At 37.4% G+C, this 18,363-nt stretch overlaps 1 protein-coding gene across 14 annotated transcripts in view; it reads left to right on the forward strand.

Annotated features, from left to right (window-relative positions):
* The window catches only part of ADGRL2 (adhesion G protein-coupled receptor L2), a 229,873-nt gene that overhangs the window by 189,422 nt on the left and 22,088 nt on the right, over window positions 1-18,363 (forward strand). For all 14 annotated transcript variants that reach the window (XM_078156538.1, XM_078156544.1, XM_078156545.1 and 11 more), the window contains 6 exons: window positions 3,492-3,614; window positions 3,886-4,091; window positions 5,233-5,406; window positions 6,555-6,764; window positions 7,796-8,016; window positions 9,330-9,396. In XM_078156538.1, coding sequence (XP_078012664.1) covers window positions 3,492-3,614; window positions 3,886-4,091; window positions 5,233-5,406; window positions 6,555-6,764; window positions 7,796-8,016; window positions 9,330-9,396 — 1,001 coding nt within the window. The remainder of the gene's footprint in view (window positions 1-3,491; window positions 3,615-3,885; window positions 4,092-5,232; window positions 5,407-6,554; window positions 6,765-7,795; window positions 8,017-9,329; window positions 9,397-18,363) is intronic.

Here is an 18,363-nt window from a genome sequence, read left to right on the forward strand (position 1 = left end):
AAATTGAATCAGCCCATAGCCAAATTAATACAAAGCAAAAGGATAGACTACATGCTTTAAAATTGTTTTGCAATTGAAAAAAATCATTAGCAGAACACATGGCTAGAGAGAGCTGCTTACATGCTGGGCCATGGGTTTGCTGAACTTCCCAAAATTCTTCCTGTGGAGCTATTGAAGATGCCTTTTCATTTTATATCATCTGTTCCTAATGAATTTAAATTACTTTTTTGGAATGTGTTCTGCCAGCTACATATTTTAGGCACATAGTACACAGGCCACATGTTTACACTGAGCACAACTGCCTGCAGGTGAAAAGTGTGCTCAGTGAACTACATCTCCCATAATGCAGAATGCCCATGCTCCATAGATTGCAAAATAGCTTCAGAGAGTTTGGAGCATAATTCAGAACTTAAATGCTGGCACTGAGGGGGAAATGCTCAGCAATGACAATGAATGAAGGAGAGTTGCACCACAACCTCATTTAATACAATCTTTATTAATCCAGAATCTGTGATAATTCAGCTGAGTTTAGATAGTTTATGCTAACCAAAGAATTTGGGGAATAAACCGTTTGCGCAGCAAATAAGTAATGGAATGCTGTTGGTCATGTTGGAAAATTCACGAGTTATAGATTTGAGATGGAAGGGATATCACAGGTTATATAGCTTTACCCATAGCTGAAAACAGTGAGAGATAACACCAAGGTTTTGGGCACAGACCACTAAGCTACCAAAACGAGTTGATTTGTGATTTCCAAGTCATTGTGGTCCTAGAATCAGACATCTGTGCTTGTTAGAATTATGTGTAAAACAAGAATAAAGAGGCTCCGAGTGAAGTCACATCGGTAGGCATTTATTCAGTGCCTTCAGTGTGCCAGGAATTGTGGTAAGCACAAAAAAATTCCAAAAACCAAATCACACGCACACACACACACACACACACACACACACACAGAGTCTCTGTCCACAAGAAACTCATGGTTTAATGGTCAGGACACCATGTAAATAATCACATAAAAATAACATCTATATGCAAGGTAAACTGGAGAAAATCTCAGGGAGTTTAAAAGGACTGGGAAAGTCTCCTTCTAGAATGTGGGGCTTTAGCTGAGACTGGAAGGAAGCCAGGCAGAGACAAGGAGGGTGAAAGAGTTCCAGGGATAGAGGACACAGCTATTGAGAAAACCCTTGGCATCAGAAGATGGAGGGACACCAGTGTCACTAAATCATAGAGTACATGGCAGGGGATGAGGTAAGGTGGTATGGGGTTGGGGAGGGGGGGTCAAGTCCTCTCTGATCAGTTAAGTGTATGAGTCCATGTGCCCTCATTCTCTGGCATCTATTTTGAGATCATGGGCAGACCCTTTCTGCTTTCTTTCTTATTCTCTGTTCTGTCAGGTGAGAAACATTTCAGAGACAGAAACAAAATACCCCCATTGCTGTTGCCTGATTTGTGCTTATCTTTATTGTGTCAAAACCATTCACATGAAATGTTTCAGCTGTGCTTTCTCTGAGACCCTCCCCCACCAAAAAAAAAGAAGAAAAAAAACCTGATTGAGGTGATTTTTCTCCATAACAAAATTCTTAGTCCTCTGAGCTCGTCCTCCTTTGTGGAAAAGTCAGTCAGGCACAGGTAGTAACCTGCCTTTCAAGTGAGAACCGAAAGGAGTATTGACTTATCACACACCCCTTTCCTCAGTGACCAGACTATGCCACCAATAATGCACCCAGAATGGATAAAGCCACTCTTTGCAACTCAAAGGAAAAAAAATCTATGTGCCTAGAGATAGTCATATGAATATAATTTTCAAATTGTATATACAGCTGTATGAAAACATAGACACTTGAATGAGAGAGTTGGCCTGTAGATGTACAAGGTAGGGGAGAGGACAGAAATCATACATTTTACTCTTCCGCCCCCTTCCTGGCAAGTATGCCCTCTAAGGTAAGGGGGCATGTAGATTTAGGGAGTGCTTTCCACTTTTCTACCTGTTCTATCATTTCTGTTATCCATGGTCAAGGGAGTACAATTTGTATCTGATTCTATCTTTAGGGCATTGACTCATCATATGAATGGGAAGCCCCTCTCCCCCTAGAAAAAAACACCCTTAGGGGGCTTCTGTGTGGGCTAATGTCTTTATAAACTCACATGTACTTGGTACATTTTATGTATTTGTAAAAATAGAAAAACACATTTATTAAGATGGGTTTAACATAATTTCCATTAATCACACTTTGCCTCTTTCCACTATGTGAAGATCGGTTGTTTCTTTTGTTACTATTTTTATTGTTGTTATAAATACAATAGAATTTTTCTCTGTAAATAGACACTGTTAATACACAATGCCTTTGTTAGCCAGGCTATTCCTTTTAAACAAAAAAAAATCAGCATGAAAGTTTAAGCTTTAGTAATAAAATTTCTTTGGGTACAGAATGTTAAAAGTTGTATATTTGTGTTGAGGATTGTGACAATTATTATAGTTTTCTAAGACAAAAATAATGGCCTGAGTAATTTCCATGTTTAAACTTCTCATTCTTATACATGTGTTCTCATGGTTGGTCAGTGGAAGTGTTTGTTTCTTCTTAAGATTAGAAAAAGCAGGGGCAGCTAGGTGGCGCAGTGGATAGACCACTGGCCCTGAAGTCAGAGGACTGGAGTTCAAATCTGGCCTCAGACCAAACACTTCACACATACTAGCTGTGTGACCCTGGGCAAGTCACTCAACCCCAATTGCCTAAAAACAAAAAACAAAAGTTTAGAAAAAGCACAAAGACAGTGGAGTTTGAGACTTGTGACCGTCTGGATTAAGAGTTATGTGTATGTGTAGAAATACATGACAGGCTTAGCCTGATGCAAAGAAACCTGTTAATAAATTTTGTGCTGATCTGCATAAATTGAACAGTAAAGACATCCCAGTTTTAAGTACATGATCTCAATTCCATACAACATGTTGTGTATCAACCCAATTTTATTATGTGGAATAAGTACATCCACTTGGTCTTTGAGAAGCATTTTTTAGAATTGACAGTGAAGCAAAGAGTATAAAAATGAAGTTTCGAGATCTTTCCATCCCCAGTTCATTCTAGTGATTTAAATGTGAGCTTCACTGCGTATCAGATAAGTTACAGTCAGAATTCCTCTCATATGTGGGCTAGACTAGTTGGCTTACCATAGTGCTCAAATTCTGTTAATTCTTTGAAAATTTTGTAATCCATTAATAATTATTATGCAAAAATTGAATAGATATCACCAGAAAATACAAAAATATGTTAACATTTAAATTTGCATTTAGGAGTCATTCTGTGGTCCACAGTGTATAGAATTTTCTTGGAGTGCGAGGATTCTATTCCATGGTGAATTTGTTGAAAAAATAAACAGTATTTTTTTTCTTTGCATGTAGAAACACTACTTGGAGAAATTTTGCCTGTTATTTGACCATCAAAAATGTGTTTAATGCATTTTCTCCATCCGTCTTTGTTTGTTTGAACCAGTTTTGGAAGTTGCTGTGGTCAGTACTGAAGGCCAGGTACAAGACTTGAAATTTCCTCAGGGGAACAAAGGATCCAATTCAATCCAACTCTCTGCAAATACTGTCAAACAGAACAGCAGGAATGGTAAGGTCAAACATAGAATGGTAGGACTTTGCACGTATTCTCCATATTCAGACCACATGTTCTTGACCTCTGTGTTCTTAAACTTCTGATTAGCTAGACTCTTGCCGTAGTTAAAAAAAAATGCTAAATTTTCAAAATGAGATTTGGACCAGACTTGGGTCCAAGTCCAAAATGATACCTTTCTTCAATTTTGTCATTATTGATGTTTTATCATACTACTAGAGAACTGTTGTGTGATTCCTGTAAAATAAGATTATTTTCTCCTTTACAGGACTTGCAAAATTGGTCTTCATCATTTACAAGAGTTTGGGACAGTTCCTTAGTACCGAAAATGCAACTATAAAACTGGGGGCTGACGTTGTTGGCCGTAACAGTACCATCGCGGTGAATTCCCACGTCATTTCAGCCTCACTCAATAAGGAGTCCAGCCGTGTCTACCTGACTGACCCTGTGCTTTTTACCTTGGAACACATCGATGTGAGTTACTGTAATGAATTAATGGGAAGGTCATCAACCCAGCAAGAAAAGGGAGCAATGTTGGAGGAGGGGAAAGAAGAGGAGGAACACCTTTCCATTTGAATTTTAAATGTTGGACTAGGTCAGAGACACAAGTTTATTTAAGTCTATGAACATAAAATTAAATGAGCCTGGTTCAGTGATTATTAGAACTTAAGTGTATTCTTAATGAAAGCTAATTCAGTAATCAACATGAAAATGTAAATGACTCTAATTTGTTTCAGATTGAAAATTAACTCTTACCTTAACAGCAGGATAGCAGAGTATCAGCTCTTAAGCCTGCCTGTTTAGTGTGGCAAGTTTAAATGTCAGTGAAAGCATTTAACCCCTGTTTTTTAATTCCAGGCTCTGCTTGGGAAAGTGTTTACGAAGCACTGTGAATTAAAAGGTGAAGCAGGGTGAGGAAATGCAGTTTCTCTGCTGTGTCTTGAGTTTACTGCAAGCCTCCATTCTAGCTATTAAGTTGCTAGTTAATTGACTGCGCTATGTTAGAAGATTGTCTGCAGTCTGTTTAGACTTCCTTGTTATAAGCTGAGAGAATCAGTTCTCTCGCAAAGCCAAGTGGATCACCCGAATTGGCACAGGGAAATCAATGTGTGAGGTTACTCCTCTCTCTATTTTTTGTAGCTATTTCAGCGGATTTGCCTGGAGAGGAGCCTTAAAGAGTTGGCTGTGTGATACAGATTGCTGCTTACATGTCGCTTTGAGCTGACCCAAAATGAGGGAAAAAGGAGAAATGGATCTTAAAACATTTAGTTCCTAGAGAGATTCCTTAGAATATAGTCATAGCTTTAATTTTGGCAGAAAGGGAAAAATGATTCTAATGTGCTCTCAGTATGTAAAATCATAAGATGGAAATTGTAATTGTCTAAAATGGGTCTTTGGTAATTTAGAGTACACTTTACAGTGTTTCGGACTATAAAGTCCCTTTTAAGCTAGATGCCTGCCTTGTACAACATAGTCCACAGTTTTGCTGATGAAAAACTTTATAGTCCGAAACATGCAAAGTTTAATCTAAATTACCTTTTACACATATTAAACAATTGCTATAGCCATCTGAGAGTGTAAAATCCTAATTTTATCTTGTCATCTTATTTCCCAGCCTGACAATTATTTCAATGCAAACTGCTCCTTCTGGAACTACTCGGAAAGAACGATGATGGGATATTGGTCTACCCAGGGCTGCAGGCTGGTCGACACTAATAAAACTCACACAACATGTGCGTGCAGCCACCTAACTAATTTTGCTATTCTCATGGCCCACAGGGAAATTGCAGTAAGTATGTGCACTTCTAATGAGTATTGGGAATGTCTCTGGAGATTCCACCCAGCTTGGGAGATAAGTCCGTTCTTTGGGTGCTTATTGTGACTGAAAACGAAACCGGCTAGTGGGACCTCCTGGAAGTCCCTGTAGTGCCCTTCCTTTCCCGTGTGTTTGTTGTACTTTCTCAGAGGCATCTGCCTTTGTGTTCTAGCCTTCGCTTTCTTTCCTTCCCCCTAGTGCATTCTTTTCTGAGATGACATCCTTTTTTCTGAACTCCCGCCCCAGTGGAGCCAAGTTGCACCATGCACCCCTCTCTGTTTCCTAATGCTTTGCCACTCTGTAATTACATGCATAGTACAAGATAATTGGTGATGAAAAATCAGAGGGATTTCTCGAATGTGTTCTGATATTCCCCCTTGTGCCTAAGTGGGAACAGAACACAGAAATCGAGGCGTTTCTAGAGAGATCTGGAGGGCGTCAGCTAGACCTTTTGTGGGTGCTAAGCAGCCGCAGTGGGTAGGTAATGAGTGGTACAAGGGATAATGACTCAAAGAAACAAGAGTTCTCTTAAAACTGTGCCTATTTCGGGGTCTGAAAAATTGGGAGAATACCAGCCTTTTATCCTAGTCACTGTCCTTTGTAATTCTTTAAGGCTTGACAATTTCCAGAAATGTGTATTGTCATGTTAGGCCTCTTCTATTCTGTCCAGTAACATTTCCAAATTAAATTTTCCTCTTGTCAACAATATTTTTGATATTAAAAATATGTAAGACGAGTAAAGTATTGATATATGATCACAAATTCTTTTGAGGTATGGAGACCCGTTCTTATACCTGTGTACAACCCATGGTAAATCATTTGAACTCCATCTTAGTTTCCTCATCTGTAAAATAGAGATAATAATAGCACCTACCTTACAGGGTTTTTGTGAGGATCAGGTGAGATGATACATGTAAAGCCCTTTACAGAGCACAGAGTACCACACTAGTATTAGTTATTATTGTTATTGTCATTCTGACTTCAGTTAAGCTCAGGTCTAGAAGATAACTTTCTGACAGCCTTTCTGTTTGGTGGACACACATGAAATAAGAAATGTTCCAACTTCTCTCACTTGAAGTACTACCCTTTTAATGCCACCCCTTCCCTTCTCTCTCTTGCAGTACAAAGATGGAGTTCATGAGTTACTCCTCACTGTCATCACCTGGGTGGGAATTATCATTTCCCTCGTTTGCCTGGCTATCTGCATCTTCACTTTCTGCTTCTTCCGTGGTCTACAGAGTGATCGTAACACAATTCACAAGAATCTCTGCATCAATCTTTTCATTGCCGAATTCATTTTCCTAATAGGCATTGATAAGACTGAATACACGGTAAGCTACCCCTGTGCCTATTGATTAGCATTCTCAGAAAATGTCTTTTTCATTTTGATGTGAATTTAAATATGACACTGCCCCCAAGCTATCAACCCACGCTGTATCACTGATGGGGCAACAATAGCAGGAAGGTTTGACACAGATCAAGACAGACAAGTTAATGATATTTTCATGCATTGAAAATATCAGCCCATCCTACCCCTTTCTCCCCAACAGCACAAGAGTGTTTGCCTATTTGAGGAACATACTTTGTTATTAAGTCAGATGATTTGAATAAGATAGATTTGGTTAGTTCTGAAATAAAAAGAGATCTTCTTTCACGAGCTCTTGCCTTCTTTACCCCAAAGGCTTTATCCAGGAATGATTCCTGGAGGTTTATTTGTCACTGTGGAATCTGTGACCCAGCCTGAATTTTAAAATTTGGTGGTTATTTCATTGTGTCTTCACATGGACAAAGGTGAAACTAAGTTGGCTACACATCTGACAGTCAAACTTCCTCATATAGTAAAAGCTGAGGTATTTGTCATTTAAAGCAGATAGAGAGACTCCTGGCTGCTGCAGAGAATTTCAACCAGAAGCTATAAATAATATATCCAGAACCAACTGTTCTGTCTAGCCTCGTGGACCGAATCCACTACAAGCTTGTTCTTGCAGAAGTGTTAAGACTTTTCATAGTGTTAACAGCATGCCACCATTGTAATTAAAGGATTATAACATTATGGAGTAGTCTCTTCCATTAAAGAATGTACTGTAACTTTTACTACAGTATCATCAAAATTAGCACCTTATGAAGTTACTGCAAGCTCAACAGTGTATTAAAATTTCAGTAATGCTGTTCACTTTTGGCTTTGAAAATGTCAGGACCCCATGAATAGAATTTCGTAGTTGGTCACAGCACGTTAGCCTATTTGTGTGCAGCAATGTGTAGTGTTGACTAATTTTTAAGAAGAAAATTGCGAGGTTTCCCAGCTAATCTTATCCATTTTTGAAGCGAGGTGCTGCCATTGACACTTGTCCTTTCTTTGCAGATTGCATGCCCAATATTTGCAGGCCTCTTACACTTTTTCTTCCTGGCTGCCTTTGCCTGGATGTGCCTAGAAGGTGTACAGCTCTATCTAATGCTTGTAGAAGTGTTTGAGAGTGAATACTCAAGGAAGAAGTACTACTATGTTGCTGGCTACCTCCTTCCTGCCACTGTAGTTGGTGTGTCAGCAGCCATCGACTACAAGAGCTATGGAACAGAGAAGGCGTGAGTAATTGAAAGCGACCTGAGTGTTTTTCAAGTGAATAATTTTTTTAAAGCCAGTTAGCTGTCACTGAGGGTCCCTAACAGACTAAAATAGCATCTGAAAGCTTTATTGGGAAGAGAATGGCCATGCCGTACACAGATTACAATCAAGTCTTTTGTAATTTTCTAGGTTCAGAGAATTTCCACTCTGGAAGAGGCGGATTCTAAATTATGGTCTTTCTTTTTAACACAAAAGATTGACCTGAAACAAATTGAAAAAGTGAATAACTTTTTGGTCTAAAACGGATATTAAGTAAAAATTCTTTTTTAGGTTAAAGCATCTGACAGGCTTAACCACCCAGTTTTAAGCTAATGCTTCATTAGTTGTCTTTGTTCAGCTGCCCCTCTGGCTAACTCTCACACTGAATGATGATAGAAGAACATTCTATCCCATATGATGTTTTGCTTTGATAATATTTTGTCAGGCAGTTTGAACAGGATTAAAATTAGCCACTGCCTTTTATTTATAAAAATAGAGATATTTATAGAAAGTGACAGAAGGTAGACGTAGACATGTTTCCAAGGATTTGAGTTGCTAGAGGCATGAATTTGCTTCCCTATACTGTTTACTTTCTTCTTTGATAAAATTAGTTGCATTATAGAAAGATACTAAAGACTACGAGAGAGCTGCTTGATTTTGCAAACGATGAAAGACAAACAAAAGCGGCTCAGTGGAGAGGCAGCGGTATTGGGGAGCAGGAAGTAAAATAGGCTCTGCCTCTTAGACTCGGGTACCATACGCGTGTCATGCTGTCCCTTCGGTCCCCTTCCCTTCCCAATTGAGTCGTTTTATTTATGTCATACTGTTTTGCAACAGAACATGACATCTGAGCATTTTCTGTCTGTTCTGTTCCATGGGGATAAGCACTTTACTTGAGATGGATAAAGATAAAAGGCAAATTTTGAAAATTACACAGGGAAGTTGAGAAATATCAAATGGGTTTTTGATGTTGAAGTTCATAGCTCCTTTAGTGAAGCCTGAAATCTTAAAGTGGACAGAGGGCTTTCTTTTGTAGTTCCTGTTTGTTGTTCTGTTTTCCCCAATAATGGGGAAATTATTCTTGCTTTATTTAAAATACTCCTCACTCGATAAAATGCTTTGTTAAGCAGGAAACAAAGGCTGTGTTTTGGTCATCATCTTTGCTTACTCTGTTACTTACTTACAGAGTCACATCCAGAAGTAGTGTATGGAGTTTCAAAATAACATTTTCTTGTTTGAAATATTTGAGGGACCAAAGAAACATTGTATAACTCCCCTTCTCTCTTTCTCTCAGTTGCTGGCTTCATGTAGATAACTCTTTTATCTGGAGTTTCATTGGGCCTGTTACCTTTATTATTATGGTAAGAATGCTTTTCTCATCTGCTCTCCCCTCCCCCCAATCCTTCCCTTCTTGCGATAGTAAGGATGCTTTCTATATGAATGTGCTTTATGTTGAATCATTAATTCATTATCAGAAACAGTTTTAACAGCTTTTAATTTTGTGCATCTGTGGCTTAATACTGTATACTTTTAAAAAACCAATATGTGTTTTCAGCTGTATCCCACATATTCAAATAACTACTAAATTTCCCTGTGTCTGAAAAGTATTCTCCTTGTGTACTTCAATCCTTTTATCCAACTCTGTCTTGGTATTAGAAGAATATGCTAATCTAATTTGAATTTGAGAGAGTATGTGTGTGTGTCTAGATAGATAGATAGATAGATAGATAGAGAGATAGATATCTATAATATAGCTATATATTTAATATATCATATCTATATATAAACACACATAGACAAATAGATATACATATGTGTGTGTGTGTGTGTGTGTGTATATATATATATATATGTATATATATGTATATATATATGGGTGTACACACATGTAAGTATGCCATCAGAGCCATCTGGGTCAATATGGCAAATATGGAGACTAATTTTGTTACGGAGCAGAACAAACCAAGCACACATTTTAATTAGTCTTTTGGCCGAAGAGAACAATTTTAGGAATACTTCTTTCTCAGCCCTCCTTCTTTTATCTTAAGAAAATGTTCACAGGCCTTGAACTCGTACACCATCACCATTGCAAATACTGCTGCACCAAGAGAGCAGTAGATTATTAGAGAAAAAAGGGTAAATATCAAATTTGTGTTTCCCATTTATGTTACAACTTTTAAATTCAGGTGGTTCCTCATGAACATCGTCAGTGTCAGTTTCTTTTTGTGTATATAAGGAGATTATAGAAAAGGGTTAAGAATACTTAGTGAAGTACTTATTAGGCAAAAAAATACACATTTTGCATACAGAATAATTTCTGAATGTGTTAGTAAAAAATTTACTTTCCATATTTTTTAGAGGTGTGAAGAGGAAGGATAATATTTATCTTGGGGAAAAAAAACGAGTTTTTAAGAGATTTTATAGATACCATACGTGGAATCAAATGAAGTTAAAGTTGTTTCATACTTTCAAAACTGTATATTTTTATATTTCTTATCTAACTTTGACTAATAAGGAAACTTTTTTTTAAACTTCCTCCTTTTATTCAGTCCATATTCAGAAAGAGAAAATTGGCAAAAATCTATAAGCAAACTATCTCAATTTGTATATTTGAATTTTAGATTTCATCTCTATGTTTGGCAATGTGTAGATTCAGTCTATGCTTAGTGGTATAAAAAGAAATGAAAATTATTTTAAATATTTTTTAATTAGGGAAGGGAGTATCTTGGGAATTATGAGTGATGTAGAAACTGTATCAATAAAATTGTTTATTTTAATAATAGGGGTATCAATTGCATGATCTCCAAGGTACTAAACCTATGATTCCTGTTTTAAAGAGGAGGAAACTGAGGCCCAGGGAGATTTAATTATCTGCCTCATCAAACAGTTAAATGTCATGACAGAATCCTCGATTTAAAAAAGAAAACAAAAACTAGGAGTTTACTTTATCAGATATCAAATTATGTGAATGTCTAATTCTCTTACAAGAGGGAAAAATGTCGCGTGAATTATATCTCATGAAGTCATTTCTCTGGGCCAAGTTTTAAACAGTATTTTTCTTGAACAGCATAACAGCATTAAAGTTACATCTTTTCTTTTCTGAAATTAATTGAATTTGGTATAATTTTTCAAAGTTCCCTGGAGTGGAAATCAGGAACCTGATTTGCCACTAACATCACGTATGCCCTTGGGAAGTTACTTCATGTCTCTGGCCCGCTATTTTCTCATCTGTAAGAAACAAGAAGTTATTCTATGTCACTAGGAAGTTTAATGATTCCATGATTCTACAATATAATGAAAATAATCTCAGGTAAAAAATAGAATGGTTTGAAGTCATGAATGTTTTAATTAAAATATGTTAACATGGAGGAATAGAAGAAATAAAAATATAACATCAAAATTGACTTCATTTAATTAGCATACATCTTTACACAATCATAGAATTGAAAACTGAAAGGTACTTTAGCTACTACCATCTAGTTCAGTCTATACTAGAAAAAGAATCTACACTACAACATAGAAGTAATAGTCATGATGATATATTTTATACATATACTTTTTTGTTTTTTTGCTAGGCAGTGGGGTTAAGTGACTTGCCCAGGGTCACACAGCTAGTAAGTGTTATGTGTCTGAGGCCGGATTTGAACTCAGGTTGTCCTGAATACAGGGCCGGTGCTCTATCCACTGCACCACCTAGCTGCCCCTATACATATACTTTTAAGCTAAAGAATTACATACCATAACATCTTCTTAACTATATACATGTGTGGGTGTCTGAATATATATATATATATACACACACACATATATGTGTGTATTTTATACACACACACATACATATGTAACATTTACGTCTTGTTTTGTTTTGCACAAAGAAGAGAGAGTTCTTAGTACACTAGGTTTTGGTTACTCAGCTGGGAAAACATATTAGCAGTTTGAGGAACACTTGAAAAAATATTGAGATTTTCAAAGTTTTCTTATCAATGGTATGCTTCACATCAGAGGTGTCAAACACACCTCTGGCCAATGGAAAGCATTCCTTTGTGAGGCCAGAACCATATTAAAATATAACTGGAAAATATTTAACAAAACAAACAAAAATCCATTAGAATATAGATAATATATAGTTTTCTAAGTCAGTCTGCTCCTGCAGGGATCCTTATGTATGACTTAGTGACTACTTTCCATTTGAGTTTTGCACCACTGCTTTACAGGATTACATGCATAAAAGGATATAAACAGAGGGCTGTCTCGATAATGCAGGCAAACCAAAGACCTTTCTTTCCTTTTGACAAAAGTAGTATCTAATATGATGCAATAACATCTGTAAAACCATCTGCTTTCGGTTTTTTTAACATATCCTTAAACATACATTCATAGAAGAAGAAATTTTAGAATAAAACAAGGCATCTGTTCGTGTAGAGGACCTATTTCTCCCTACCCCCCCAAAAAAAAAACCCAAAAAACAACCAAAGCTATTATAAGCACGTGACCTGGGGCTAGGCACTTAACTTCTGAGCCTCAGTTTTCTGATCTGTAAAAAAATAGGGTTGGTCTAGATGATTTCTGAGGTTCCTTCCAGCCTTTGATTAATGATAAATAGTTTGTTTCCAAAAATTGAATTAATAAAATGCTTTCATACCAAAAAAAGGATTATATTTAGTTAATGAACATTATCTATTCACATATATTATGTTCCTATTTATAGCTGTGTCTCTAACAAAAAGTACTTGCTTTTTAGAATGCTAAAAAATTTTTACTTGGGAGAGTTTGGCCTTGGGCGTTGCTAAGGGCATTTATGTTCACACCTAACCAACTCAGAGTAAGAATAGAGGTGAAGGATGTTTAATCACGTTGCCCATGTTCAGTTAGAGTCCACTGTTATTTATTGGCCGTGTCATTATTATCCTCTAGCAAATCATTTTGACTGAGATGTGAAAGGCCTTTGGGAGCAGTATTCCCAACTTCCAAAAAAAAAAAAATGTAACAGCAGGTAGCAATCACAGTACAGTTTCTGGGAGTAATTCTTCTCCTGCAATTTGTTTGCCCTCTAATTGTCCCAGAACAGAGCAAAGCAGAGAGAAGTACAATGCTGTAAATAGTATCTTGAGTATAACTGGAGAGAATCCCATTCTATGGTAGCATATTCGTCGTTGGTGGCACACACAAAAAATAGTTTAACAGCAGTAACCTGTAACCCATCATTTATTCATTTTTCTGCCATAGTGTGGTGTTTGGTGTGATGCATCTTCCTATAATGGGTGATATTACCCTATTAAAAAACATTGCCTTCTGCTTTCCTCCTCTCTGAGCTTAACCCGTTCTACTTAGTCATGTTAAAATCAGTAAACACTTTTAGATCACAAGGATTCTGTGAAGGAATGGAAAGCTCCGAAGAAGACAAGGCTTCCGGCTTTTGCATTTCTATAGTATGATATGCCTATGGGCACCCAGGGTTATTATATCTATGAGAAAAGAGCATGTAAGTAATGAGCGATGGGAAACCATTAGTATGCCTGAAATGGTTTAATGAAAGCTTGGATCATGACACGTCAGGATCTGTTCTTATCATTTGGACAGCTCCATCTGCATCTTTAATAATTAATTCAGTTCAGTAAGAGTTCAGCTCGCACACTCATTTAGAAGTCTTCTTCAGAGAACCCCTCTCTGGCTGCCAGTCCCAGGGAGAAATCGGCTTCTGCATGGCTACCAGTGAAGATCTGCAGATCCAAGCACAGTTTGAGAGCTGCATTTGCCAGGTAGCAAAAGCTCTAGGGAGGACAAAAAGGGTCAGAGCATGTGTGGTTCAGTGAGGTTACTTCAGAGGGGTGTTTCTGTTCTTCTGTCTTATCATATCCATGTCAGCACTGCAGTCTGGGCATGGTGAATTTGAAGCTGCTAAACTCAGGTGTACGTGATTCAATTGAGCAGGCTGATGGCTAGAAAACAAACAGGGCTCTCCTGTAATCTCTGGTCAGAAGAGCCCCTGCTCTTTTGATTCCTTTGTAGTCCTCTGTTCATGCACACTTACACTAGGTAAAAAGAGGTAGGGCCATCCAGTCAGTCAGTAGGAAAGCTTGATCCTTATGGGGAGTTCTAATAAATTATGCTGGCAGAGGTTATTTCAACAATAATTTATGAAATTACAGGATTTCCTGAGGTTGCTGAGAGGTTCTTTTCATTAAAATACAGGGAAAATATTTCTTCCTCCTGACTTTCACTTAGGTCCATGTAGTTCCATTCAGATAGATATGCAGTCTATTTTTCAAATGTTTGTGTGTTGATGGAATATGCACGTCTGTGGATAGTTGAAGTCTAGCCATGATTATGGTCAAGATTAGCTCACTAATCTCCAAAGTTAACCAAGCAGGTAGCTTAAAAAAATAAAAATAAAAATACCATGATGTGTGGGATCCCTGGATAAAGAATAAGGTCTAGAATTCCAATAATGAGATGGGATGGAGAGGGGGTCACAAACAAGCAGACCTGAACATCACTTACAATGAGTAGGACAAGATTCTTGAAACAAAAGGCATAATTAGCTCTGAGTGGGGGAGAGATATATTTTGGACCCTAATCTCCTGAAATGTGTACTTCTAATTTACAAGAACATTCATTTCCCCAGGAACATACATACATATCATTAGCCTGAAAATGCACATGTATTTTTGTAAAGTTTGCATGTGTATGTACATGTTCTCATAATGAAATTATGGCTTTTAAGAAACAAGTGATCACAAGTTATAAATTATTTGAAATAGCAGTGACTTAAGTCGTTTTGTTTTGTTTGCCAAGGAAGCAGGGGAGTTTTTCAGATAACATAGATTTGTTTCAGATCTTCCCTTCCACTCTTCTCCCTATCCCCAACCTTCAATAATATGAATGAATTAAAGCCAGGTCACACATGAGGATCACCTGTAGTAGCTAGAGGGCTTTGGAGTTAAAAAGACCTGGATTCCCATCTCCAACACATACCATAGTGACCCTAGCCAAGTCATTTAAACTATTAGTCAAGTCTGAATAGGTATAGAGTATTTCTAGATTAGCAGCTCCCTATCCTGATGAAAAGACAGGTCTGGCCATTTTCCTCCCCACCTGCACCCCCCCTGAAGAATAAGGGGAGGGCAGTATACTAATTCATTACAAGACAAAACACTATTCTTTACTCCTCGTTATCTATATAAGTTATTCCTTTTAATCTATAAACACAAAAGGTAGGAAATTGGGGCTTTACCTGGAAGTGTTTTTAAATTGTTACTTGAAGTTTTGACAGTTTAGCTATTTTTCCCTGTACATCTGATACATTCTCTTCCCCTATACCCTTCCTTCTTTCCTCATTTCCTCCCTTTCAGTTTGAGGGAACAATCCATTTTAGTTCTTTGATGCGTCTCCAAGACAGGGAGGGATTTGGAACAGAATGAGCAAAGTCAACCTTTGATAATTTCTGATAGGAATCCGTTGATCACTTGTACTTTCTATATTCTAAAAACGACAGTAATGACAATCATGATAATATTAACCACCTCTTGTAGAATGCTGATCCTGATTCATCTCGTAAATCCCATGTCTGCTCTATCTTTCTCATAGTTCTGTTCTTTGCACCCTTAGGTTGGTACATTTGATTTTTATTAGCTGTGGTCGTTTGTATTCTTGGAAGTCAGGCTTAAAAAAAAAAAGACCTGGAAGATAGACATCAAAATAAGAGGGGAAAAAGAATAGTCCGAAGGGGTCAAATTCTTAATTTTTTTTTTTGTTCTGTAGAGTCCATTGGCAGCCTGATAAAACCTGTAGATCCTTTTTGAAAATAATGTTTTTGAAAATATTTGACAGTTGAAGTGAATGTTAAAGTTCAATTAGATATCAATAAAAATAAAGATTTAATTTTCTCAACTGTTCAAGTTTATGGACCTTCCCTGAAATCTTCCTATGGGCTCTTTACGTGTCTGTGGACTTCAAGTTAAGAATCCCTGATCCAGTGGAAGGAGAGCCAGTAATGGCTATGGTTTTCTTTATTTTTAAACTTCAAACATTGAATCATGGAAAATAAAACACATATCCAAAGTTTGATACCATTTGTGTAACAGGATTTTCTTACCATTTTTGAAGTGCTAGCGACAGAGGTATGGAACCAGGAAAAATAAAATTGGGGAGATTCGTAGAAGGAAGTAAAGGGGAGGAAATAAAAAAAAAAGCAGAAAGACAAACTAGATCTGTACAGCTCTGATTTTGCTACTATTTCTTTGCCAAGGAGAATAGTCTTTGGGCTGTAAAGGACAGGAGTAACAGTGGCTAATAGGGATTGATGCCTAAGAATCTCTAGGAGTAAGAGAGCACTTAGCTGCACTCAGAGTTCAGGTCCTCCAAACCAGATAAACTTCACCACTTGGTGGAGGTGACTGCCAAGCCGTAGTCAGTGATGGAAAGATAATTGACTTCTGTCTTGATAATCACAATCACCAATTTTGGAGAATAGGAGGGCTGTTGCAGTACTTGAGAAGGACAAATGTTGCCTCAGTTTTCAAACAGAAAGAGAGAGGAGTCTGAAATCTTGAAGTCAGTCTAACCTTGACTTAAGTTGCTGGCAGAATTCTCTAGTGTATCGTGAAAGGAAAGGTTAGTAAATGCTGAAAAAAGAAAGTAGTGATCAGAAAGAACTTTGCATGACTTTATCCAGACCAGATTATGCCAGACTAATAATGAACAATAATAGCTAGCTTTAAGGTTTATAAAGCACCTTCATTTATATTATTTCCTTTGACCCTTACAGCTCTGTTAAATAGAGGCTATTATCCCTGTTTTATAAATGAGAAAGCTGAGGTCTAGAAGTTAAGTGACTTGCCCTGGATTACATAGCTAGTGACTGTCAGAGATGAAATTTGAACTCAGGTCTTCCTAACTGCAAGTCCAAAACTCTGTTACATCATTTTTTTTTCTTACTAGATCAATAGATTGGGGGGATACTGTTCGTGTAGTTTACCTATATTTTAGTAAAGCATCTTCTAAGCTTTTACATTATAATTGAGTGGCCAGACTCAAAAAAAAAAGGAGTCATTAATGATTCATGATAATTTGGAAGGAAGTTTCTACTGGGCTGGCCCTAGGATCTGTGCTTGGCTCTGGGGTGCTTAACGTTTTTACCAATGACTTGGAAAAAGGTAAATGATAGATAGCATGCTTATCAAATCTGCAAATGACACCAATCTGGGAAGGACTGCCAAGATATCTGATGACAGTCAGGATCTAGAAAGAAGTCAGCAGTCTTGTTCTTCATGCAGAATTTAACATGATGGAATTTAAAAGAAATGTATGTACAGCCTTGAGAATGTTGTAGACAGCTGACCTTGGAAACGAAAAGACCTGTATGATGCATATTGGCTGTGTCATCCTAGGCAAGTCACTAAACCTTTTCAGAGCCCTGGGCAACTTTCTCATTTGCAGAGTAGACACAGGTCTGTATTGCATTTGCTCCTGGGAAGTTCCCTATACTAATGACATTATAAGTCTGGTATGCCTGTGGTCTTAAATTAGATTAAAAATCACTTCACCGGAGCAAGAGAGAGGAGGTACAGCCAGAAATCAGTTTGTCTGAAGAAAGATCTTGGCTGTCATAGGGCATTGAAAGCTCAATACGGGTCAGCTGTATATTATGGCAGCCAAAAAAGCCAATATGATTTTGGACTGAATTCAGAAAAGAATGGTTTCCAGTACTAGGGAGGCAGTACTCTGTGTTAACTCTGTTTTGGTCCAACAGCTTTTGGAACATTATATTCAGCCCTGTGTGCTGCAACATTGATAAGATGTTGAATGGAACTGGGAGTCAGAGGCAGTGAGTTCAAATTCAGCTGTGCCACTTATTACCTGTGTGATGTTAGGAAGTTATTTAATCTCTCTACCCTTAGTTGTCTCAACCATGAAATGACGTGGCTGGACAGTAAGACCTGGGAGGTTCATTTTACCTCTAAATCTCTAACATTCTGTGATCATTTAAGAGCCTGGGGATTCTGGTATCGCTCGATATTGTGCTTTTCCATGTTTGAAATTATCTACTTTTTTCTTCCAATAAATTGTTACTGACCTCTTTTTTAAAAACTGTCACTTAACATTTCTCAGTACATTCCTTAATATTCCTCTCTCAGAGAAACAACTCTTATAAAGCAGTGGAAAAGAAGGAAAGATAGTTCAGCAAAACTTAACGTTTATTAAGCACCTACTATGTGTCAGGCAACATGTTAAGCATGTAGAAAGAAGCAAAAGATATTCCCTGCATTCAAGGATCTCAAATCTCAGCTAACACCCAACCTTCTGCAAGAATCTTGTCCTATCTTCCC

This window comes from Phascolarctos cinereus, unplaced genomic scaffold (genome assembly GCF_003287225.1).
Source record: "Phascolarctos cinereus isolate Bilbo 61053 unplaced genomic scaffold, phaCin_HiC Scaffold_5;HRSCAF=322, whole genome shotgun sequence".
Lineage (NCBI taxonomy): Eukaryota > Metazoa > Chordata > Mammalia > Diprotodontia > Phascolarctidae > Phascolarctos > Phascolarctos cinereus.